This window comes from Acanthochromis polyacanthus, chromosome 22 (genome assembly GCF_021347895.1).
Source record: "Acanthochromis polyacanthus isolate Apoly-LR-REF ecotype Palm Island chromosome 22, KAUST_Apoly_ChrSc, whole genome shotgun sequence".
NCBI classification, from domain to species: domain Eukaryota; kingdom Metazoa; phylum Chordata; class Actinopteri; family Pomacentridae; genus Acanthochromis; species Acanthochromis polyacanthus.
The window spans coordinates 4628449-4653714 of NC_067134.1; the positions used below are offsets into that span (position 1 = coordinate 4628449).

A 25266-nucleotide genomic window follows, 5' to 3' on the forward strand; every position below is an offset into this window, starting at 1 on the left:
AAAGCAAATTGGATAAATAAAAAGGAGCAAGACCATTTTAAGACTTAAAAACTAGTAAAAGAATCTTAAAATCAATTCTAAAAGATACAGGCAGCCAATGCAGAGACTTGAAAATCGGAGTAATGTGAGCTCTCCTTCTGGTCTTCATCAGCATGCGTGCAGCTGAATTTTGCAGCAGCTGTAGCTGTGAAATGTTCTTTTTTGGAAGACCAGAAAGAAGAGCATTGCAATAGTCAATTCTGCACGTAATAAAAGCGTGAATAGGAGTCTCTGCATTGGCCTGAGAGAGAAACTGGCGCACTCTGGAGATGTTCTTTAAATGATAAAATGATTTTTTCGTAATATCGCTGATGTACAGGTCAAAGCTAAGGTCTGAATCAAATAAAACTCCAAGATTTTTGACATGCTGACATGGATTAAAAGACAGTGCTCAGATTTTGCTCTCCAATTTCTCTCTCTGTGGACCTGTACCAATGACTGAAACCTGGGTTTTGTCCTGGTTGAGCTGAAGAAAGTTGTCTGCCATCCAAGACCTGACATCTAAAATACAATTAAAAAGGGCATCGATGAGCCCTGAGTCATCAGGAGACACAGCGATGTAAAGTTGCGTGTCATCAGCATAGCTATGAAAGTTGATGCCGTGTCTCCTGATGACATCACCTAAAGGCAACATATAAAAATTAAAAAGTGTGGGACCTAAAATTGAACCCTGGGGGATGCCACAGCTAACATTATAGAGTCCTGACTGGCATTCCCCCATGTTCACATAAAACTTTCTGTCAGTGAGATATGATTTAAACCAATTAAAAACAGTGCCAGAGATTCCAATAAAGCCATTGAGTCTATTTAAAAGAATTTGGTGATCTACTGTGTCGAAAGCTGCGCTCAGGTCGAGCAGCACAAGCACAGAGGTCAGTTTTTGATCCATGTTGGTCCTGAGATCATCCACTATTTTTACTAAGGCCGTCTCTGTGCTGTGACTGGCCCTAAAGCCAGACTGATAGATTTCACAGATGTTTAAAATGTTCATAAAATCATTTAATTGGTTAAAAACAATTTTTTCTAGAATTTTACTTAAAAATGGCAGATTGCAAACTGGCCTGTAGTTATCTAAAATAGATGGATCTAAATTGTTTCTCTTCAGAAGGGGTTTGACCACAGCTGTTTTAAAAGCAGAAGGAAAAACACCCGTCTGAAGAGAATAATTAATAATATTAAGAAGATCTGGTTTAAAAGATTCATAAATTTGTTTAAAAAAGGATTTGGGGATGGGATCTAAAAGGCATGTTGCTGGTTTTAGATGTGAGACAACCTTGTCAAGCATTTCAGCATCAACCAGGACAAAACTCTCCAGTGTCTCCTCATTAGAGAATAAAAGCTTGGGGGTGTAAAAAGTTTTAGGTTGGGTGCAGGAGAGATTTGTTCTTATTGACTCGATTTTACTGCAGAAGTGGACAGCAAAATCTTCACACACTGACTTTGAGGGAAAAGTCCAGAGGAAGGTTAAAAACAGGGTGAATTAAATGATCAATGGTTGAGAAGAGGATTTTAGGATTATTGTGGTTTTCTGCTATTAGTTTTGAAAAATGATTTCTTCTTGCTTTTTTAATTGCATTATTGTACGTTGACATTTGCTCTTGAAAAATTTGGTAGTTGACTGTTAATTTGTTTTTTCTCCATCTCCTTTCAGCGATGCGACACTTTCTTTTTAATTGTAAAATTTCTTCTCCTCTCCATGGAGGTGTTGGTTTTGTTTTTAGTGTTTTGAATTTAACTGGAGCCACCCTGTCAAGGGCTGGTTTGAGTTTACTGTTAAAACCATCGACAATAAAATCACAAGAAGAGGGTAAAATATCCGGGGGGGTATCTCTTAAAATTTCAATAAAATTTGCAGCCACTTCTGCAGTAAGATAGCGTTTCCTAACAATTCGCTCTGGAATTTCTTGCTTGTTAAAATTGCACACATCAAAGAATAAACAAAAATGATCACTAAAACCAACATCAGTCACTGCAGTGATGTTTGCTGACCGTCCATAAGTTAAAATAATATCTAAAGTATTTCCTTTTTTATGTGTGGGAGTGGTGACATGTTGTTTAAAATTCATACAGTTAATAATATTCAAAAAATCTGAGGTAAAAGAGTTTGATTGATTGTCCATATGGATATTAAAATCACCTAAAATCATTATCCTGTTATATTTTGTGTGGATTATTGACAACAGTTCTGAAAATTCTGCAATAAAAGAGGTGCAATACTTGGGGGTCTATACAGTGTTAAACATAATGTGGCTGGACTGTTAAAAACAAAAGAGTGATACTCAAAAGATTTAAAAACACCAAATAAAATCTCCTTAAAACCAAGTGATGTTAAAATAATACTTGCTGTGCCCCCACCCCTTTTTTCCTGTCTAAAAGAATGTAAAAAACCATAGTTCTGTGGTGCTGCTTCAAGCAGAGTGGAGGGTCCATCAGTGCCGAGCCAGGTTTCAGTTAAAAACATACAGTCAATATTGTGATCTAAAATCAAGTCATTAATTAAAAACGATTTATTTAAAAGGGATCTTGCATTTAAAAGTGCCATGTGCAAGACTTCTGTTTGTGGTGGATCTGGTGGTGGTCTCCGTGTAATGGGTATGAGGTTACCTGGAGGTGCAGCTAAAGGTTTATTGGAGGTGAGTCTTCTGTTGTGTCTTCTGGCAGTGATGATGGTGGGGATTTTTGAGAAGGTCGATGAATCAGGGGGTCCAAGTCCAGTAGAACATGTGATGCTACTAAAAGTGGAACTTAAAAAATAGGGACAGGGACCATATGGACATCAATCACTGCCGGACATATCAGCAGGTGTAACACGTCAAGTGGGCTTATGCAAGGTGGGTGGAGCCTGGAAGTGCTGTTTCCCGTAGGATAAATTGACAGAGAGCAGACAGCTCCCAGCCCTATGAAGGTGCAGCCCGTCTGCCCCGAACAGATGAGCCCTGTCCCAAAAGCTGTTAAAATTGTCTATGAAGCCCAGACCGTGGGCTCTGCAGACCGAGGACAGCCAGGTGTTGGGGCTCAGCAGCCTGCTGAATCTCCCCAGTCCTCTGCCACAGGTGGGGGTGGGGCCGGAGATGAAGGCTTGGAGATGGAGCTGTCTGATGATGCTGAACAGATGGAGAAAGTCCTGTTTTAAAATTTCCGACTGCTGTTTGGAGATGTCGTTGGTGCCCGCGTGGATCAGGACTGTGTCAGCCTCGGGATATGCCTGCACAATACCTGGGATTTTGTCCGCGATGTCGAGGACAGTGGCACCGGAGAAGGACAAGGTGAGAGCACCTCTCACCCGAATGTTCCTCAGGATGGAGTCTCCAACGATGAGGGTCCTCGGAGCCGTCCGCTGGTGAGGCCGTGTTGGCCGTCTCCTCGGATGAGCGGCCAGGCGGAGACCGTAGAGTGGGGGCGGAGGGGCGACACCACCAGATGGCTCGCACAGGCTGAGACTCTCCTCTTCACGGCCTCTCTCAGCAGCTTTCGGCGGACCGAGGAAGCCGACTTGGCGGCCTCAGGTGGGTGACGAGAAGCGTGCGCCTCAAGAGCGGGAAACTCCTGCATGCTGAGGATGACTGTCTGTTGGTCAGTGGAAGCTCTGAGGGCGAGGAAAAAGCCGTGTCCCGCTGCGCAGTCCCCCCTGAGAAGTGTTCGTGCCTCCGCTGACACGCCCTCTCCGGCCCGACACGACGCACCGCACTGGGTCCCGGGCGGGGGGTGAAATGGAAGGAGGCAGGTTGGACACAAAGACAAACTTGAGTCTCAGCTCAAAATGAACAACCCCAGTTCAGTCTGGGATGGCATGAATCTGATCACTGGGACTAATTAATGTGTCAATGAGAGAGTTCAGCTCAGTGGTTATAATTCTGATTTTGAGCTGACTCAAAGTCTAAACAGTTTTTATGTCAGGTTTGACTCCCATGATTTTAGGGCTAAACAGGCTGAGTCTAAAAACTGTCTCATGTCAGCGTCTCCACAGAATCCCTTTCTTGATGTGGGCAATGTAATCTGGTGTCTCAAACAGTGCAGACCAAAGAAAAGTCCTCTACCTGATTACATCGGTGGCCGTTTATTGAAAACTTTTACTACGTCGAACTAAATGACCAAGATTGCTGCCGATGTCCCTGTCTATCTTATGTTTTGTTTGATTTTTCTTTAAATCGCTTTTATTTTGCTTGTAATTCTTTTACTGTGTTTTTTACATTTTTCAAACATTTCCTTTAATCGTTGCTATTCTTTTAACTGTTTTACTGTTTTGTTGCTTTTGTTGTTTGATGGTGAACACTTGTGTAACTGCTGCACAACAAATTGCCCGGGTCGTTGGGGTCAAATCCAGAATTCAGTGGCAGAATTGCAGATCTTTTCTGGACTGGTATCAACATCTGGTCCCCTAGGAGAAACTAGAAAGCATTGGTGGTCTGAATTGACCCTGCTGTCATTAAGACCTAAATCTGGACATTGATGTTGTATGCTTTTCATATTGTACATTTCTCCAGTAATGTAACTTAACGGAAAGTCTGGGGAGCAAGAGATCCTGGTGGTACAATCCCATCAGTCCCAGCTCTGCTTTGCTTTTCATGGTGATCGACAGATTTTACTACCCAATATTCTAAAACTACCGTGCAGAAAGCTGAAAACTATCGGCCTCTGAAAATAGTTTTGTTGACATTGTGAGTGTGCTGTTGACACATTTCGAGGTTTCTAATGACAAAGCTGCTAGCATGTCTGCAGATTCTTGATCTTGTTTCAGCCTCGTGTCCAACTACATGGAATTGAGACTTTTAGGTTCAATTTTTTCATGATTGCTCTTCCATCACTGCCTCTGTTTTTATCTTTGTCTTTTGCGACAGAAATGGAAATGCAGCAATGGAATGAGATGTCGGACCTCTGAGGAGGATAAGGATGGTTCGGCAACAACAGCAAAAAGAGATGAATCACTGAGTTGTGCGCAATGTGGCAAGACTTTTATCACAGCAACAAAGCTAAGAATTCACAAATGTATTCACACTGTGGAAAAACCATTCAGCTGTGATCAGTGTGGAAAAGCTTTTACTCAGAAGGGACACTTAAAAAGACATCAACTCATTCACAGTGGAGTGAAACCATTCAGCTGTGATCAGTGTGGAAAGGCTTTTACTGAGAAGGGTGACTTAAAAAGACATCAACGCATTCACAGTGGAGTGAAACCATTCAGCTGTGATCAATGTGGAAAGGCTTTTACTCAGAAGAGTGATCTAGCAAAACATCAACTCATTCACAGTGGAGTTAAACCATTCAACTGTGATCAGTGTGGAAAGGCTTTTACTCACAAGAGTAATCTAACAAGTCATCAACTCATGCACAGTGGAGTTAAACCATTCAGATGTGATCAGTGTGGAAAGGCTTTTACTCTGAAGAGTACTCTAGCAAGTCATCAACTCATTCACAGTGGAGTTAAACCATTCAGCTGTGATCAGTGTGGAAAGGCTTTTACTCAGAAGTGTGATCTAGCAAAACATCAACTCATTCACAGTGGAGTTAAACCATTCAGTTGTGATCAGTGTGGAAAGGCTTTTACTCACAAGAGTACTCTTGCAAATCATCAACTCATTCACAGTGGAGTGAAATCATTCAGCTGTGATCAGTGTGGAAAGGCTTTTACTCTGAAGATTCAGTTAAAAAGCCATCAACTCATTCACAGTGGAGTTAAACCATTCAACTGTGATCAGTGTGGAAAGGCTTTTACTCAGAAGATTCATCTAGCAAATCATCAACTCATTCACAGTGGAGTTAAACCATTCAACTGTGATCAGTGTGTGAAAACCTTTACTCAACATGAACAGTTGTTGATCCATCAATGCCCCCATTCTAGTAGAAAGCGGTACCACTGTGACTCCTGTGAAAAAACTTTCAACGACCAACAGAGCTTAAAACGTCACCAACGCATCCACACTGGACATGATGTGTACGTATGTGATCACTGTGGCAAACTATTTGTACGGTACTCACAGTTAAAAGCTCATGAAGTGACCCACACTGGGGTTAAACCATACCTTTGTGACCAGTGTGGGAAACGCTACAGCTATATTAACAACCTCAAAGTTCACCAACGTGTCCACACTGGGGAGAGACCATACAGATGTGACAAGTGTAAGAAGACTTTTACAACTTTGGGTTCCCTGAAACAACACCAGCAGATCCACACCAGAAAGAAAGCATTCAGTCAGTGTCACAATGAGGTATGTAAAGACTGGTTTCAGTCACAGTGTACATACAATTATGTATTGGATAATTTTTGATATTGCTGCAAAATTGTTTCAAAACTGTTTTGAACAACTGTGGTCAGTTGAATTCTGTTAACACATTATCAGCTATTGTTCAGTCTAACCTGTATTGGTTTTGACACAGAAATCTGGTCCAGGTTAATCTGGGGATGTAGGTAAGATTAGAAATTCTGATGTGATCAGACAACTGAATGTTAAATTCCAACAGGTAAAAGTGTCTTCACATGTCATTTGGGGTGCTCTCTATCTCAGGCAAGGCATCAGTTCTTCAATGCTGCAAGAAACACTGACGTTCTCTGTGTTTGTGTGTTTGTTTTCCAAGCAGAACGGAACAGATGGACAAAACTCTCAGACTTGTCAGCACTCTGCCAATGGTGAACAGTGCTGCTTTGACCAGTCTGGACCAACGTCCAACCAACAAGGAACCCTACAACGACACCAGTGTATGCACACTGGACACCGACTGAACCCCTGCCAAGAAGATTTCTCCATGCAGGGTTCAGTAAAAGTTCATGAAGTCCTCCACAAACTGAAAGTCCTTGAGATCCGACTTCACAGAATTCAGGTCTAATTTCTTGTTTAGTGTCTTCGTTGCTTCGTTGCAAAATCCATTAAGAGGAAAGCTGTCGTTAACATTGAACAAGTATAATATTGAACAAGTGGATCAACTAATCTCTGATTATGTGTGAGTTGAAATATAAAAACATGAAGTGTTGGATGAAAAGTCGAATTTTTCAAAGCTGACATGTAGTTTAGAATAATTTCTTTGTAAATTAGCTGCATCCAGTCATTACCATGACATTGGCATCATGGAACCATGACCACATATATGTGTCTGGAGATAGTGGCATTTTTATAATGGCACATTTTCATGCTTTGACAGATACAGTGAGGGAAAAAAGTTTTCAGACGCCCTGAAAATTTTTACACAATCTTAAATATTGTCATGAAATATTTGTTGAAAAGTCTTTTTTGTGTGTTTCTAAGGGTGTGGCTGCATCAGACAGACAAAAATACAAATGATATTTTTTGTTTGTTGTTTACAAGAAAAACTAACAAAACTAAATTCTACCAAATTTCTCATTTTATGGAACCAGTTAGATGAAAACAAACTGACTTATTAAAAAAAAAAATTGCATCTCCCTATATTGCTTTTGCTTCATTTTGGTCATTTTGTTCCTAATTTCAGTGAATTTTACATCTGTTTTTGTGACTTTTTGTACCATTCTGACCATTTTGTGGTTCATGTTGGTCATTTTGTGTGCCTTTAAGGTTGTTATTGTTTGAAATTGTTCATGTTGCTCATTTTGGTCATTTCATGTGTTCATTTGGCCATTCTGTGACTCATATTGGCCATTTTTGTTTCACTCCGTGTCTCTTTATTTTTTATTTGTCTGCTTTGCTTCATTTATGTCATTTTGCATCACTTTTAGCTTGTTTTTGTTCAATTTTGTATCTCACTTTGATCATCTCTCATCTCTCTTTGGGTTTTGTTTTTTTATTGTTTCTTGGATTCAACTTTACTGTTATTACACAGTACAAGTACTAAGACAGTAAATGCATTTTTTTAAAAGTCAGTTGTGATGTCAGAGAGAAGAACTAACAACTGTTACCACATTCCATATTCTGAAGAAAATCACTGAAACACTTGAGAAAGTCAGTTTAACACACAAACCTTGGAGATATTGGAGAGTTGTGGTGAAGATTTCAAATGTGAAACTCGTGAAGACATGAGTGTTAGGGAATTCTGCGACGTCGAAAAAAGAATCAGGAGGCAGACTCAGAGACACACTGGAGACTTAGATGGCTTATGTTGAGAATAAGGTTTACTGATCAGGAGAAATGATACAGTGAGTAACACAGTGATGTGAGCACTGGCAGCATCAGTTCTAAGGAGTCTCTCTGGCCTTGGGTACTTATACCATTTTGGAGGGCATGCCATGTTTATGTTACACTCCAAATATGGAGACAGGAAAGTGAGCTCAGGTTCCATCTTGTTATTCTGGCATCGTTGTCTTTTATCCCTATGTTATCTTTACCAAGCGTCTATCTGTCTCAGGGTCAGATTGGGGACAGAGAGCATAAACACGTTTGCATCCTCAATTAAGGAGAACCACAGGTCAGGGGTAACATCTTGTAGAGTAGTTTGGGGTGAATTGGTACCTACACTTGATTTAGGGTGGCTGCAGCTGGCAGACGCACCGGCATTTAGGATGTCATTAAATAACAGCTGAGGGGACACCTCAGTCGTGAGAAAGTGAGTACTTTTTCCCCAACAGATCCCTCCTTTTTGATCGTAAGAGGGAAAATTAACATTTAGAAAACCCTGGTCAGAGAGCTTCAGAAAACTGATCCTGTAAAATTTGAAAATGATGGTTGTCTCATCAAAATATAAACAGAATATAATTGATCACATTCTCCAGTGCATTTTCAATTCAGTTTATAATAAATTCTATCACAAACAGACCGTGAGCCTCAAAGGTTTATGAAGGTAGGAACGAAAACCCAGTGGGACAGCATTTTCCTACCACCCCCTATAAGTTTGGGAATAGATTCACTTCACCAAATTCATGGGTGGCGATCCTAGAGATCTGCATAACAGCTCAAGAGCCTGTTTTCCTCAGAGTTTCAGCTGGTATCCAGGCAACACAGTTACTTTCATGTCATTCATGATTATCCATAAAATACAAACACAGTATAAAACTTATCGTAAGGCATGCTTGAGTGATTAATACTAAACAAACTTATGATTGAAATGTAGATGTGACAACACAGTGTATGAGGCATGAGTGGGGTGTGTGTGTGTGTGTGTGTGTGTGTGTGTAGGCAGGCAGTTGCATCTTTCCAGCTGATCTGGACTAATCATCTTTTATTCGTCCCAATTACACTGTGGGATCGATGCTCCAGACCCTCCTGTTCCTCAGAATCAGCGCAACTCAAGTGAGCACAATGATTCAATGTGTAAATCAGTATCCAGCAACACATCTAGTAAAATTCATAAATCACAGTAAAATGTTGTTAAAATCATCGATTAACTTTAAGATAAATGCTTTTGATTACAGTGTAATTTCCAGTTGCTATTAAAAATCAACATTCAGTATTCTTCACCAGCTATCACTATCTGTTGTGTTATTTACTGTACAGGTGAACCCACTGATCCAATTCTGTGTTACCCATTATTTATCTATCACTAAATTAGTTACTTGATCAACAGTAATACGCGTTTCAGCACACATTTTATCATATTAATATAGAGGCTACAAGTAGTAAGCAAACCACTCACACAAATATTGTTAGAAATCAAAAAAATTCAAACAATCCTGTAAAGTTTCTAAAGTCAAATCTGTGTGATTCTTTCAACCTTGAACTATTACTTTGCAAATTCCTCTACTCCTTGAGCATCCAGGAGGAGGACAAGTTCCATCCTATTCTATAGACCCTTTATTTGTTTACAAACATTGTGATGTTTTTTTGTGGGCGGGGCTTATGCTAGAGGCAAAAGCGGAGCGAGAAGTCAAGCGGGACTGGGAGTATATAGTTTGCGCTGGGAGTTTGCGCTGCAAACTCGAGCATTTTTAACCCGTTAAACTTCAGTGTACCACCGGCAGTACACTTACTAATTTGCATAGGAATTTAAAGAATGTCCGAAGGCTGCAAACGCGATTAAACACTATACACCGATGGAAAGCTTAGATTCTCATGAATCCGCCGGTATAAACCACTTTCAGATGTGATTACCACAGCGGGTAATATAAACACATTTGTCCGACAAAAAACGAATATCCATCCATCCTTTCTCTGTACACGGTTTTAACATACACAGCGTGACTCACATTTCCGGGTTCATTATTACACACAGATGAAAATATTCCACAAAAAACAGCCATAATCCAACCTTGAACATCCAGACGAAACAAGCCAGTAAACTATTTTGTCCAAAACATGTCTTGAAGTCGGTATATAATCCACGAATCGGTCGTTTTCAAGGAAATGCACCTCGCGATGCGCGTCCAATATTCCCTGTATTTCTGGTCATATTTTTTATTTACAAATACGATATTAGCGATTTTTTGTACTGAAAATGGCTGGAATTGACTGCAGCTGATCGTCTCTGTCCAGTCTTTTCGCCTCAGTGCATTTAACCACAACTGTCTTCATTCCGTCTGAGCACGAGTGTTCGGTGGAATCCTATAAAACTTTAATTTGCGTTCGCCAATGTCATTCCTCCTATTCTGGCATCCAAAAACACAGCAGGACGACATTTTAGAAAAGTTGGTAGAGCCTAGTCCCTCAGTCTTTTGCCTTTCGGTCACGGCCACGGGCTTCCTCTTTTGCCTCCAGCTAAAGCTGTGACGTCATTCGTGACGTGGGTCATTAAAGGGTCTATAGACTTTCATTGATGTGAAGTTTATTATTTAGTTGTATTTAGTTTGTGTTTTAATCTGTAATATTTCCTGTTTATTAGAGATGTTCTTTCTTTTTTATTAATATCTTGCCTTATTTTGCTTAGTTTTATTTTAAATTATATTTTAATTACCTGGTTCTTTGGTGTGATAATTCTCTAATTTTCTAACTTTTTTTTACATTTTAACAAAACTAATTGTTTTCCCAAATGACTTCTTTCCGTTGTTATATTTTACGTGCCAATGTCGGTAATCATATAATTTAATTTATTGTCAGTTTAGTATTTATTCTATTAACCTTTTGCCTCGAAACTTTATGTGGCTCAAGGAATGACACCCTGGACACTTTAACCAGATCAAGGTCCAGGATCTTCCAGACCCAGTTACCTTCAGAATCATGGTTGAACAATATAGCAATCTTTAGCCTTCCACCTGTTGTTCAAACAGTAGAAGGAAATCTATCGATCTGTTCTTCATAGGGTGATAACCAGAGTCTAAGTCCACAGAGTCAATTTCTCCTTTCTCGTCTCTCTGTTAGTGTTTGTAAGAGAGGAGCAGTCCAAACAGTCTATTGTCTTTTTGTTTTGCTCCAGACTTCGTGTATCAGTGTATGTGTACGATGCTGGGGCTACACCGGTGAGTGTGTCAGGTTTCAGAGGATCAGGGCAAAGAGCATAGCAAACCCAGGGGGTGAGAGCCCTTCTTCTGTAGGAGAAGCTCCAGGTGCATCTCTCGTCTCTCCACCGTGCAGGAAGTGGCTGTGAACCGTCAGGAGCAGGATCAGCATCCAAGCCCCTTCTTGTCGACCGTTGCTAGCCGGCATCATGTTGAGTGGACCCACTCTGCTCGGCCCTCGACCTCCACAGCCGTTCCGATCACCAACATCACCTTATATGGATCCTCCTAAGAGAAAAAGATTCTTTCCAAAGACTCGATTAGTACACAATCACTACACTTAAAACAATGAATGGGCTCCTCCGATGGTTCTGGGAGCCTTTCAGCGACCTGCAAATGAAATGTTCTTAGTATCTCAGTTAGACGTTTCACATACTCAGCCATTCATTCATCAGTCCATAACAGAGTGACTGTGTGTGGTCAAAGTTGCACTAGCTCCTGTGGACATAGACCGTCCCATGAGAACCTCATGGGGGTTCAGTCCTGTGGTCAAATTTGCAGTGCTGAGAATTGAATACAGCACAATTGAGATAATTGGGAGGGCATTGTGACGACTGGGAAAAGAGCTTAAAAAAGGTAAAGTTAATAAAACTCCCCAAATCTTTTAAATATCTCAGACTATGAGTAATGAGTACTTTTCAGTTTTTACTTTCAGTTTTATTTCTGACAGTAGGTGTCACTGTTGTGCCAGAAGTAGTGGGGAAGGCGCAGTTCAAGCCACCTCTGTTCCATACATCAGAGTAAACATGGCGCTGATCTGACCGCATTTTAACGTGTCCTTTTTCTCACTGCTGCACAGGTAAATAAGCATGAAAATCACGTTAAAGCGATAAGAATATCACTCGGATTTTTCCTGGTTAACCACCCGACCAACATTGTGTCCGTAGCTGTTGGTAACCGAGTGAGTGTGGTTTTGTTGTGTGTGTGTAAACTACGTCAGCATATTCGTAGCTCGTAGCCTCACATAGCCGGGAGCGACTACAAGGCAACGTAATACTTACAATGCCGAGTAGATGGGAATGAGAATGTGTGAATATGTGTGTAATATATTGTATTATATGAGTTAAGTACTTGCACACTCTTGTGATGCTGTAGTTCTCAGACAGCTAGACAGTAAGACAGCTCTCTGTGTTTGCTCTTGTCTGAAGTAGTAAGTTCGTGTTGTAAGTTTATCATGCATTAGACATTACATGTCAAATCTGCTAAAACTGACTTGGTTAAGCATGGGTTGCATTTATTGAAGTTGTATGTGTGTATGTATGTGAATACAGGCACCATAAATAACTGGTGTTTTGATGATGTTGTGATGTTGAATTGAATATTGAATGTTGAATTGATAAAATTTACATGATCTGGATTTAGGAAGATGCAGACAACTTATTGAATTGTATTTGTTTATTCTGTATTTAATAGTGCAACTATGTTTTGTATATTGTCTGTAATCTTCTGCATCTCTGTTCCATACGTCAGAGTAAACATGGCGCTGATCTGACCGCATGCTAACGCGTCCTTTTTCTCACTGTTGCACAGCCATTCAAGATCGGGTAGCAACCTCTGTTACTGGCCCAGGTACCCCTAGGCTTGAGGCTGGTAATAGCATCATGCCATTTTAACCCTGTTTTCAACATGTTTTTCCATTTTTCTTTAATAGTAAAATTCAAGTCTCTCTACCTGTCCTTCTTTGATAGTCTAATTCATTTTTTCTACCTATCCTGAGTTCTGTGGAGACGCTAATATTTCTGCTAAGCTGTACATCCTGGTAGAACCACTGTGATTCTGTTGATTGACCTCATCTATGAGTGATTGATCTCATCTATCCCTCCTTTTCCAACATGTGTTGGACCGCATACAGCACAAGCCAAAACACGGAAAAGAGAATGTAGATGAACAACCTCACTGAAAAAACTCCTAAGTGTCCATATGACATTATCCACAAGTTTGTAACTCTTCATCAACCATATTTTACTTTAAAACACTCCCATTTTTTAGCTGGAAAGGAAATTTCTACAATCACAATGCTTTTCCCTAAGCAAACAAACACCAAAACAACAACAGAAATCACATATTTCAGCAATTAATTATGAAGCTCAAAATTCAAATCTAGATTCAGCTGAAAGGAAAAACACGACAGAAAACCCAGTTCCCCTCTTGAGTCATCTGTTCCTCACTGTGTGGTGAGGTCAGGGATCCTGTGTTTATTTGTCTAGTTTCTTTTATTAATTAATAACAACTGATTTAGTTTAAAACACCAATAACACGAGAGGCTCCTTGAAGAAATTTCATAAGATGTGGACTCCCTTCTTAGTCTATTATGACATTTTAGATGTTTCGAATTGGAATGAACAGTGATATGAATTGGGCTTAGTACTCATTACTTATCCATACAGCACCGGGCTCTCTTCTTCTCTTCTGTCTTACCCCTCCCCCTCCTTTTTTAATATTATTATTATTATTATTACTATTTTAATTTAGTTATTATATTTTATTTATTTATTTATCTTTTTTTTTCACCCACTCTGGGTGTATTGTCTGTTGTTTTGTCTTCTTATTTGTTTGACCTGGCTATTTGTCATCCTCTTGATTTATGAGGTCAGATCCTTTGATGCCTTACGGCTGATGACTGATTTCTTGTCAGCACTCTGGAGATCTCTGTACATCTGCTCCCATTTTGATCGGTCACACCCTTTCATATTGGAGTGACTGGGACTTTTTTTTTTCTATTGGACTCTGCTCTCATATTGGCCACCAGCACAGCATGGTCTCCATTATGCTTTCATTCTTGTGCACCTTATTGAAATTATATTGGTATATACTATGTACGTATTCACTTATGTATTTACGTATATATATATATATATATATATATATATATATATATATATATATATATATATATTTATTTATTTTTATTTTTATTTTTAATTTTTTATGTACAGCTATGCAAGTGTGGGATGGGTGGGAAATGGGGTGGTGGTTATAACTGGCGGATTCAATGATGATGATTTTGATATGTTCTTTATATTTCTTTGTTAACTGCCAAAATGTTAATAAAGAGATTTATAAAAAAAACTAAAAAAAACACCAATAACACAGTTTAGGACCGGAAGTTACCCTCAAAGTTATTCTCAGTTCTGTTATCAAAATGTACCAAAGGAATATAGCAAATCTTTACATCTGATGAAGTAAATCAGATTAATCTTTTACAAATCAAATAAACTGTCCAAAGTGTTTGATCAGAATTCCCTCTAAATATATCACAGTTCAACAATGTTATTTTGAAATAAAACCCATTATACTGCAGCTATAATGAACTTTATTGTTCTCCAACTAGGTTAGAACCAAAAGTGTGTGCCTCTCATTTTACTAAATCCAGTCGTTTAGGAAATAAAATTGCTTTAATCAAATTATTGAGCCTTTGGTTATGTTTTTTAGTGGCTTTCCACTTGATGTTAAAATTTCTTTATATTTCCATATTTGAGCCACATCATAAGCTGCTCCCAAAGCAGAGCAGGAGAATGTGTAAATGGTAGAGACCTTGTCCTTGGAGATAATGCAGGTTCTGAAAAGAGTAAACAGTTTGGCTGCCTGTACAGAGCTACTGGGGAGGGAGAATACCCACTTCCACTATTTACTAGTCACTGACTACAGCATAACCTGCATGACATGTGACATCAGAGGGTCTGCTGGCCCTGATTAGTAATATGCTACCCAGCGATGGTATGACAAGCGTCTCCACACCAGCACACCTCCAGCAAACCCCTCTCTCTCTCTCTCTCTCTCTCTCTCTCTGATGTACAGCTGAAATGTTGCATGTTGTCCAGTAATCCCAGGGCTGGAGCTGAAACCAGAGCAGTCTTTAAATCCACAAGGCCTTCTGCATACTTTCTGTCCATTCCACTACAGGAGAACCTCCTGCAGAGTGGCCGCTCTCATCACAGAGTCCGTACCAGCACAAACACAGATCCAGTGACCACAATAACTTGATGTTATTCAGCAGTATCAGTCTTTTAGGAGAAAACATCCACTGTCCTTCAGACAAGACAGGACCCAGATAGGTGACCTTCAGACTGCAGTACTGTAGTTTAAACAGTGAGGTAGTGTGACCTCTTTCAGCCAGTTTCTTCAACAGCAGAACAGAGTTCATGTGACAGGCTTCTTTTGGAGGAAAGAGAAGAAGGGTAGTGCTGCCACCAGCCAGGTGCAAATTCACTGAATCACAGCTCATGGCCACAGCACACACCGCAGGACTCCTAACAAAGCCGTGTAGAGCCTGGCCCCCAACAACTAACGCCCTTTGATTGAAATGAAAACAGATACTGACTATCTGGATGCAGAGAAAAATGCACAGCTGAGGTCAACTAAGTGAGCTCATTTTTAAAAACTAGGGGCAAAGAGGCAAAAATAGAATTAGTGTCCGGTAAACAAATGTTGAACAAATCTCCATTCATATGGACGATTATGTTTAGGAATTGGCAAAATGTGAGTCTTGCATGGATTGTTTTCTCTCCATGAACACTCCTTGATCCAAAAGGAACTAAATGAAGCCCCCTATGCCTGCAATTGCCCTTTAAGTTAAATTACACTGATTAATCTTAGGAACTACAGCATTAAGTTTAATTCTTAGATTGAACTTGAACAACATGAAGTAAAACAGTTGTCACACATCCCACACGATTCTTTTGTTTAGCCCTACGTTCACTTGGGACCTCAGGTAAATTTGAAGGGTCCATACAGAATAGGAAAGGGTGCTTCCTGTAAAACAGACTTTCTTTTAGGAAGAGTGATAGTCTCAGGAGGTTTTAAGAAAGACATATCATCTCTCAGTTCAGTGTTTGCTGATTGCACACACTGAACTGATTTTATTATTTTCTAGAAACAAGTCATCTGGAGAGCAATTAATACCAGGTTTGAATTTACAAAGAAGGTCTCTTCCCATCAGACTCCAAAGTGTTCCTGCAAAAACCAGAAATAATCAGTGAAACATACAGCAGAACGTGGAGCTCCTTTATCAGTTCATATTTTCAGTTTAATTAGATAATGATGGTACACTGCATTTTACAAAATCATTTAAAACATATTGATAGGCACAGATTTTTACCATATTTTACTAATTTTACTGACTGATCTTCCTGTTCTATTTGTCTTGCTCTCAATTTACTCTGTAAAAGTTTGATTTTCTCATGATGAACTTCAATGAAATTAGTTATTTGTATACTTCCTTTAAACTACAGATATTAAACGTTTAACAGTGTTTTTATTTTATTTACTACAGAGACATTCATTTATTTAACATAGTTAATTTTTAAGATTATAATTAATTTAAATCCAGAACAGATGAATTTTAGTTTCCCACTACGAAGCAAAGCAGTACCAAACCATCAGATGCTGAAATGCCCTTTTCTTTTTCCTACTGATCATATTAGATTTTCAACAGGGGAATGTTAAACATTCCATTCTACTGATTAGCTCCTGGGTGCTCTGCAGTCTCTGGTCCAGTGTCCCATTCTCCTACATTTCTGGCATTGTCCACGTTTCTGCTCTGCTCGGGGAGCGGCCTTCAGAGAAAAAGGACGCTGTGACTGATGCATTTGTTTAACCTTAGCGCATCGTTTAGTGGAAAAACAACCATCCTTGTACATTTCCATCAACACATGCATTGCGTCTATCCACGTATTACTATGCCATGACTGATTTGAGACTCTCTACCTGTAAGAAATCTCAGGACGTACAATTTCTAGTAGTATGCTAAAGGCCATTAGCCTAGCCGTGCTAGACCCATGTTCTGAAGGCACAACAGTCTAGGGCCGCTCGACAGGGAGGGAGGCGGGCTAAAAGGTTGTCTTTCAAATCACTCTGCAGCAATTGGATAGGTATACAACCAATCAGCGCAACGAATAGGCTGACGGAGTTCCTGGAGCGCCGGCGGATTGTGGCTAACTCCCATTAGCTTCCCAACCAGCGGAGCCAACTGGTATATTAAGGATTTGCCATATCCCGTCGGCATAAGTCCAAATACGTCTTTCTTCTCAATGAAACACTTCAGTGCCGTCCTTTGTTTATCTTTCAAGTTGAATTTTAGCTTCAAATCTTTAAGGGCTGTGGCCAAAGCCGAGTCAAAAGATAACTGTTTATTGTGCGCCGGTTGTTTCTGTCAGAATCGTCGCACCTCTGTCGTCACTTAGTTACTCCCGCCTTCTGACTCTACGCTTCATGGTGATTCGTCCGGCCAGTTTTAGGAGAATCCAGCCTCGAGCCTTATGGAGGGTAACTAGACCCACCCTGGCAGAGAATTAAATTCGTTGCCGTGGGTTGTCTAGCGTGGCTAGGCTTAAAGGCCATTACACTGTTGTCATTAATATCACAACCCATTGCTGACTCCCACACTTCCTCAAACCGTTTGATAAATGTTGGCAGGGGCTCATCATGATCCTGCACACAAACATGAAGCTTGTAAGGTTCAGCAGTACAGCGCGCATGTTTAACATGCACACACAGAAAAACAGGTGAAGGACGCCCAGACTGTTCATCATTTTTCATCAACTCATCATGACTCAGTCCTTTCTCTACATCACTGTTTCCTGAAACTGATCCTGATCCTGAGTCAGGTTCTGTGTTAAGTCCACATTCATCTTCTTTATTCTTTATCTTAGTCAATTGTTCCTGAAGAAGAGCAATAATCTCAAGTTCCTCAAGCTCTGGCTAATGACTGAATTCCTGCTACACTGACCAGTGGAGACGCATCGGATTTAATTTTAGCTGGGGATGCATCAGAATTAGATATAGATTGTGTTTTATGAGAATTATTTATTGATTTCACATTTGAAAAATGAGTCTGGCCTGATTTGGACTGATGACAACCCATGACTAAATTCTTTCACTCAACAACTGGCATTCAGCACACACACAGAAAGAAAACACAATGAAGACAAACAGCAGCTCATAGCATCACTGTCAATTGCATCTGAACTCTGATGTGTGTCAATTTCAATTTTTGATCAGACCAATTTTAATATGACTTTTAGAGAAATTCTAAGAAAGTTTTACACAATACTTAGGAAAATTTGGTGCCAGAATTCAATAGGAGTTCCCTCTAATTTAACGTGGGATTTCAGTGTGGTGGATCTGGGTACCAAATTCAACGTATTGAATCAATAGGTTTGTGTATAACCTAGCTCAGGGACAAAATTCCCCAGAGGCTTAAACCCCGCCCAACCAAAGGCCAGATGCTGGTCCCGCCTTCCACAGAAAAACACTGAAGTTTGCCCAGAACCTTGTTCTAGAAAGTGGAAGGACCTACAGGCTGTCTCCTAAAGTCAAGTCACCCACCTTAAAAAGGTGACCCAGGTATTTTAGCCATCCGCTCCACTCAGCGCTGTTTGACAGCGCATTTAATCCATCTTAACTCTGAATATTAAACTGATTTTCACATGTTTTTTATTTTTATTTTTTTGCTGCAAACGTCATACATGTAGCTATGATACAGGACAAATAGTTTGGAGTATTTGAATATTCATAGCGGGAATAATAGATAATAATAATAATAGGTAATAGAATATTCTGATATTAAGCTCGACTGCAGACAGGTATTTTGCAAACACTGTAAACACACACTAATATATGTTAGAGAAGCAGATAATGGCAGTAAAGTCAATTATTTTAATAATTTGAAGAGACAATATATTATTACGCTATATATACATATATAAACAAAATACTGACTAATGAACACAGATTTCTACATAAAACAATATATATATATATATATATATATATATATAACATCATTTTCTGACATATCTTTTTTAATATATAATTATATAATTATATTGATAGTCTATATGTGATTTATATAATAATTTTCTCTGATATATAACTTTTATCTATTTTATATATATATATATATATATATATATATATATATATATATATATATATATATATAAGTGAATGATGTTGATACTCCATCTATGATTAATATCACTTCTATCTATTGTTTTATATAAAAATGTGTGTTCATTAGTCAGTATTTTGTTTATATATACTCACGCAAAAGAAACGCAAGTTTCTTTTACCCAATGAAAAATTAAATTTGGTTTCCCAAAGCAAAAGTGCATTTGGTACTTTGTGGTGCATGGTGTGCTCTTAACATTTTCTGTTGCGTTTTGTAAGGTTGGTGTGAAAACCGAAAACGGAAAACGAATCGTCGCAATACACCAATGCATTGATGATGTGGACATGATTCACACTTTGCATATGCAATTGAATATACACGATTTATCGACACCTTCAGTGGGTATAAATTTCATTCAAGATCATAAGCATTTCACTTGCTGTTTAACTATGCCACGCTTAAACCAAATTGAGAGGAACCAAGCCATCGGACGTCTGCCAGCTGGAGAGTCTGTCCGCTTCAGGGAAGGTCATCGGTGCTCTGTGTGGTGTTGTATCGACGCTGGAGACGGTAAATGGTGGTGATGTTGACATTAAAGTGACGGGCAATGTCTCGGACAGACCAAGATGGCGGACCCACCGCTCGTCAGCCCCAATAGGCAGTAGCGGTCGATGCGGCGTCTACTCTTTATATATGTCTGTGGGGCTGCAGATGAACCAAATACATGAATAGATCGGATGAAAGGGATAAACAGGCTAAACAGGTGGTTTTGGTTCATCCGGACCACATGGGGGCCATGAAGTCGGTGGATGGGGGAAGTGCACAAGTGAGGAGGGGGGAGGATGTATGCTGTCATCGTGTATGTAAATTAAAGTGTCCTGTCATCACGTATGTAAATTGAATATGATGTCACCGTATATGCAAATTCTGAAGAGAAGCAGTGATGTTATAAAATGCACCTGTTGGAATATATTTGTTGGGAGTTGTTGTGGGGTAGTCACTTGATGCAAACCAGACAACAGTTCTGAGCATGAGGGATTTTACCACATAACTTTGGACGGGTGATTCAACATGATCTGCAAAGGAATATCTGTTCTACTGGGATTATGGACTGAAGGACTGCTCTTACTGCTGTTTGAGGATTCTAAAAATAACACTGACTGAAGGAACATTACTGAACTCTATCATTTCCAAAGGAATGACACCAGAGAGGATTATAACAAAGTTTTTATTGGCCCAAACAACAAAAAAAAGACACAAGCAGATCTGGACTGAACTCTCTCTGCTTCCCCCTGGAGGCTCCAAGACTCGTCGTTCTTCAGGTGATCAGCCAGATGTGGCCACACTGTCTGCTCTCCCCCTCCAAATTACATGATGTGGGTGATTATTACTCTTCTTCTATGAAAACATAGTAGCAGTTAGGAATCATGACGAGCCACTGAAATATTAACTAACAATTGATTAATTGTCTGATGATTTAATGGCTATTGCTATTTCCCTACTGAGATATATTTTAATAAAGCATTATCCTGCAATTAAAGTCAGCAGATGGGAACTTCTATTTATCCCTATCACAATGGTTATATATATATTTTTTCTCGGAGTGTATAAAGTCAGGTTAATGCGTACATCACAACAGTAAAGGTTCTGTAAGGTTACCTAGTCAGTCCACAATTATTCTATTCAACATTCTGAAAGTTTTTACAGAAAGGTTTGTTCATATATAATTTACAGTCTGATTTATGACACTTTCCCCCCCTAAAAACATACTGAAATGCACAAAATGAGACATAAAATGAAACAGAAAAACCTTAAACAGATGCAAAATGTCCAAAATGATACAAAAATAATCTAAATGAGACACAAAATGTTCACAATGAAACAAAAAACATCGAAAGCACGAAAAATGAGGAGTAAAAACAATCCTAAAGACAAAAGCTGACCAAGGTTAGAGACAAAATAATGAAAATCAGCCTCAATGAGACACAAAATGAGCAAACTCAACAAAAACAGCCTTTAAGTCACCAAAATGGAACAAAAAACAACAGGAAGAGATGAAAAATGACAACATTTTATCCACTAACAACCCTAAGGATGCAAACTGACCAAAATAAGCCACAAAATGAGCAAATGTTAGCTTGTCATTTGAATTCAGCTTGAATTTTAAGGTATGCAATATAGCTGTAGCGTTTCCCACACTGGTCACAAATGTATGGTTTAACCCCAGTGTGGGTCACTTCATGAGCTTTTAACTGTGAGTACAATACAAATGGTTCGCAACAGTGATCACATATCCACAAATCATGTCCAGTGTGGATGCGTTGGTGACATTTTAAGCTCTTTTGGGAGCTGAAAGTTCTTTGACAGGAGTCACAGTGGTACCGCTTTCTACCAGAATGGGGGCAATTGTTATACTCGTAATAACAGATGCATCTGACTTTTGTGTAACAGGATGACTTTATTCTGTAATCACAGAAAATAACAGTTTTGTGTCAGTAGTGGTTTCTTCTGCTTGACCAACGGCAGACAGCTTAGCTGAACTGAGCTTCTTCTTTACTTATTACTAAGCTGACGATCCTTTAGTAATTCCACAGTAATTTACACAGTCTCTGTTACATTTTGCTTTCAAACAGAAATACATGGAAAACAATGAACTTGGCAAATACCAATAAATTCACAACTTCAGTCTTTTTGTAACTATTTGCAGTACTGGACATGTTTCTCAAATATAGATGTCATTTACACCAGATAATAAATCATTTACAAACAGAAAAGTTGCCTAACGTTTATCCATAACGCAGCGGAGATGCTAACGAGTTAGCGTTAAGCTAGCGCCAGTTCGGGACAACTTTAAACACTCATAAAGATGATCAAATCTACTATAGACACATCAAACTTTAACCTGAACATGCAAAAACGTCTTATGATGTTCACTATATAATGCTTGTGCACTCAACTCACCTGTAATCACAGAAAATAACAGTTTTGTGTCAGTAGTGGTTTCTCTGCTTGACCAACGGCAGACAGCTTGGCTGAACTGAGCTTCTTCGCGTGTGCTCGCATGGTGAGTCTGTTTATACACTACTGCCAGCTACTGGCGAAACTCGTTATTACACCAGAAATTACTTTAACACAAACAGGTGAATGTGGGTGAGTGATCAACGATTTAAACAGCATAAACAATGTATTATTAAACATAAAAAAATATTGGGAGGTGTCTTTTTAATAGTCTATAAGTCCTGGGTGCCACACAATGATGGATCAACAACTGTTCATGTTGAGTAAAGGTTTTCACACACTGATCACAGCTGAATGGTTTAACTCCACTGTGAATGAGTTGATGACGTTTTAACGTACTCTTGTGAGTAAAAGCCTTTCCACACTGATCACAGCTGAATGGTTTAACTCCACTGTGAATGAGTTGATGACTTTTTAAGTGACTCTTGAGAGTAAAAGCCTTTCAAAATTTTTCAGTGGTGAGAAAAAGACCCAAACAGAGTCTACTGAACGGTCCAACAATGTTATGGGACAGTTCAAATGGGACACAAAATGACCAAAACGGAACATAAAACATCCGACCAAGATAGAAAAATACCATAAAATTACAAAATGGACATTAAAAAAAGACCAAAAGTGGCCAAAATGGGACTAAAATTAAGCAAAAATGACAAAAATGACCAAAATCAGGCACAAAAATGAGCAACAAAATGAAAAAAATTAGACACAAAATGTACAAAATGAAAAAAAGCAATCTTAAACGGGTGCAAAATGACTAAAATGAGAGATAAAATGATCAACACAGAGCAAAAAAGATGAAAAATGAAACAGAAATGGCCAGTGACTCACAGAATGGACAAACTGACACGAAATGACTAATATGAGCAACATGAACAATTTTAAACAAAAACAACCTTACAGACACATGAAATGAATCATAAAATGACCAAAATTGTACAAAAACAACATAAAGAGATGAAACATTACCTGAATTAGACACATAAATGACCAAAACTTGATGCAAAATAACCAAAATTACCACAAAAAAACATGAAAAGATGCAACATGTTTGAAACAGACCAAAAGATGGAAACTGATCAAAAATAAACACTTTCTGACACAAAATGACCAAATTTAGCCTCAAAATGACCAAACTGATCCAAAAATCGTCAATTATATTCACCAAGCTGTCCAGATTTATTCTATTCAATACTCAGGCTTCTGCAGAGAGGTTTGTTCATAGATCATTTACAGTCTGATGTAAACCATTTTTATCTTAAAAATGTACTGAAATGCACAAAATGACCAAAATTTCTACTAAGAACAACCCTACAGACATAAACTGACCAAAATTAGAGACACAACCATCAAAATGAGCCACAAACTGAAGATTTCAAGAACAATTCTAGATAAAAGCCTGAAACCTTCACTTGTTTGTCTTGCTAACATCAGCAGATCAGATTGCTGTTAAATACAGCAGTGGAAAAAAGTTTTTGGACATCCCATACATTTGTGAAATACTGCATTAAGAATCACTTTGAGGTCTTCAAGAGTAATTTATTTTAGTACAATCATAAAACTAAACACATCCTAAAAAAGACATTAAAAACTGAAAATTGACTGGTTCCATAAAATGAGAAATTTGGAAGAATTTAGTTTTGTTAGTTTTTCTTGAAGACAAACAAAAAAATATCATTTGTATTTGTGTGTCTGATGCAGCCACACCCTTAGAAACACAAAAAAAGGACTATTCAACAAATATTTGATGATATTTAAGATTGTGTAAAAATTTTCAGGGTGTCTGAAAACTTTTTTCCCCTCACTGTATCTGTCAAAGCATGAAAATGTGCCATTATGAAAATGCCACTATCTCCAGACACATATATGTGGTCATGGTTCCGTGATGCCAATGTCATGGTAATGACTGGATGCAGCTAATTTACAAAGAAATGATTCTAAACTACATGTCAGCTTTCAAAGATTGGACTTTTCATAGAACACTTCATGTTTTTATATTTCAACTCACACATAATCAGAGATTAGTTGATCTACTTGTTCAATACTCGAGATACTTCAGACAGTCATATGAATCCTAAGGACAGTAATCTCCGAAATTAATTATGATTAATCATCAGAGAATCACTGAACCAGCTCTGCATCTAATGGGTTCCTGCAGCCCACAGGGATCTGAGGAACCATTAAGGTGGTAATCGAGGAAATTCGCCCTGCTGCTCACTGCCTCCATCCAGACTTCTATCCCTCTACCACTGATAATTCATTTAACTGAGTAACCACTTTGAATGGTTTAATTAATTTACAGTCACGTCTGTTAACGACAGCTTTCCTCTTAATGGATTTTGTAACGAAGCAATGAAGACACTAAACAAGAAATTAGACCTGAATTCTGTGAAGCCGGATCTCAAGGACTTTAAGTTTGTGGAGGACTTCATGAACTTTTACTGAACCCTGCATGGAGAAATCTTCTTGGCAGGGGTTCAGTCTGTGTCCAGTGTGCATACGCTGGTGTCGTTGTAGGGTTCCTTGTTGGTTGGACGTTGGTCCAGATTGGTCAAAGCAGCACTGTTCACCATTGGCAGAGTGCTGACAAGTCTGAGAGTTTTGTCCATCTGTTCTGATCTGGGGCTGCTCTGCGGCGTAGTGGTTAGCACTTTCGCCTAGCAGCAAGAAGATCCCTGGTTTGAATCCCGGGGTGGGCCTGGGATCTTTCTGCATGGAGTTTGCATGGTCTCCCTGAGCATGCGTGGGTTTCCTCCGGGCACTCCGGCTTCCTCCCACAGTCCAAAAACATGCTGAGGTTAATTGATTATTCTAAATTGCCCGTAGGTGTGAATGTGAGTGTGATTGTTCTTCTATGTATGTAGCCCTGCGACAGACTGGCGACTTGTCCAGGGTGTATCCTGCCTTCGCCCGAGTCAGCTGGGATAGGCTCCAGCGACCCTAGTGAGGATAAAGCGGTGTATAGAGGATGGATGGATGTTCCGTTCTGCTT

At 39.2% G+C, this 25266-nt stretch overlaps 3 protein-coding genes across 29 annotated transcripts in view; 2 read left to right on the forward strand and 1 right to left on the reverse strand.

Moving 5' to 3' along the window:
* LOC127531988 (zinc finger protein OZF-like) overlaps window positions 1-12860 on the forward strand; it is a 184259-nt gene extending 171399 nt beyond the window's left edge. For all 4 annotated transcript variants that reach the window (XM_051942865.1, XM_051942867.1, XM_051942864.1 and 1 more), the window contains 2 exons: window positions 4878-6245; window positions 6613-12860. In XM_051942865.1, the coding sequence (XP_051798825.1) occupies window positions 4878-6245; window positions 6613-6861 (1617 nt within the window). In that variant the 3' untranslated portion in view covers window positions 6862-12860. The remainder of the gene's footprint in view (window positions 1-4877; window positions 6246-6612) is intronic.
* The window catches only part of LOC110972485 (zinc finger protein OZF-like), a 657596-nt gene that overhangs the window by 9140 nt on the left and 623190 nt on the right, over window positions 1-25266 (forward strand). The window lies entirely within an intron of this gene.
* LOC127531946 (gastrula zinc finger protein XlCGF26.1-like) overlaps window positions 20469-25266 on the reverse strand; it is a 217991-nt gene continuing 213193 nt past the window's right edge. For 22 of the 24 annotated variants that reach the window (XM_051942527.1, XM_051942537.1, XM_051942533.1 and 19 more), the window contains one exon: window positions 23205-25263. In XM_051942527.1, the coding sequence (XP_051798487.1) occupies window positions 25081-25263 (183 nt within the window). In that variant the 3' untranslated portion in view covers window positions 23205-25080. Of the gene's footprint in view, window positions 21723-22220; window positions 25264-25266 lie in introns of those variants that run through there. The other 2 variants (XR_007939157.1, XM_051942528.1) reach the window with 2 other exon arrangements.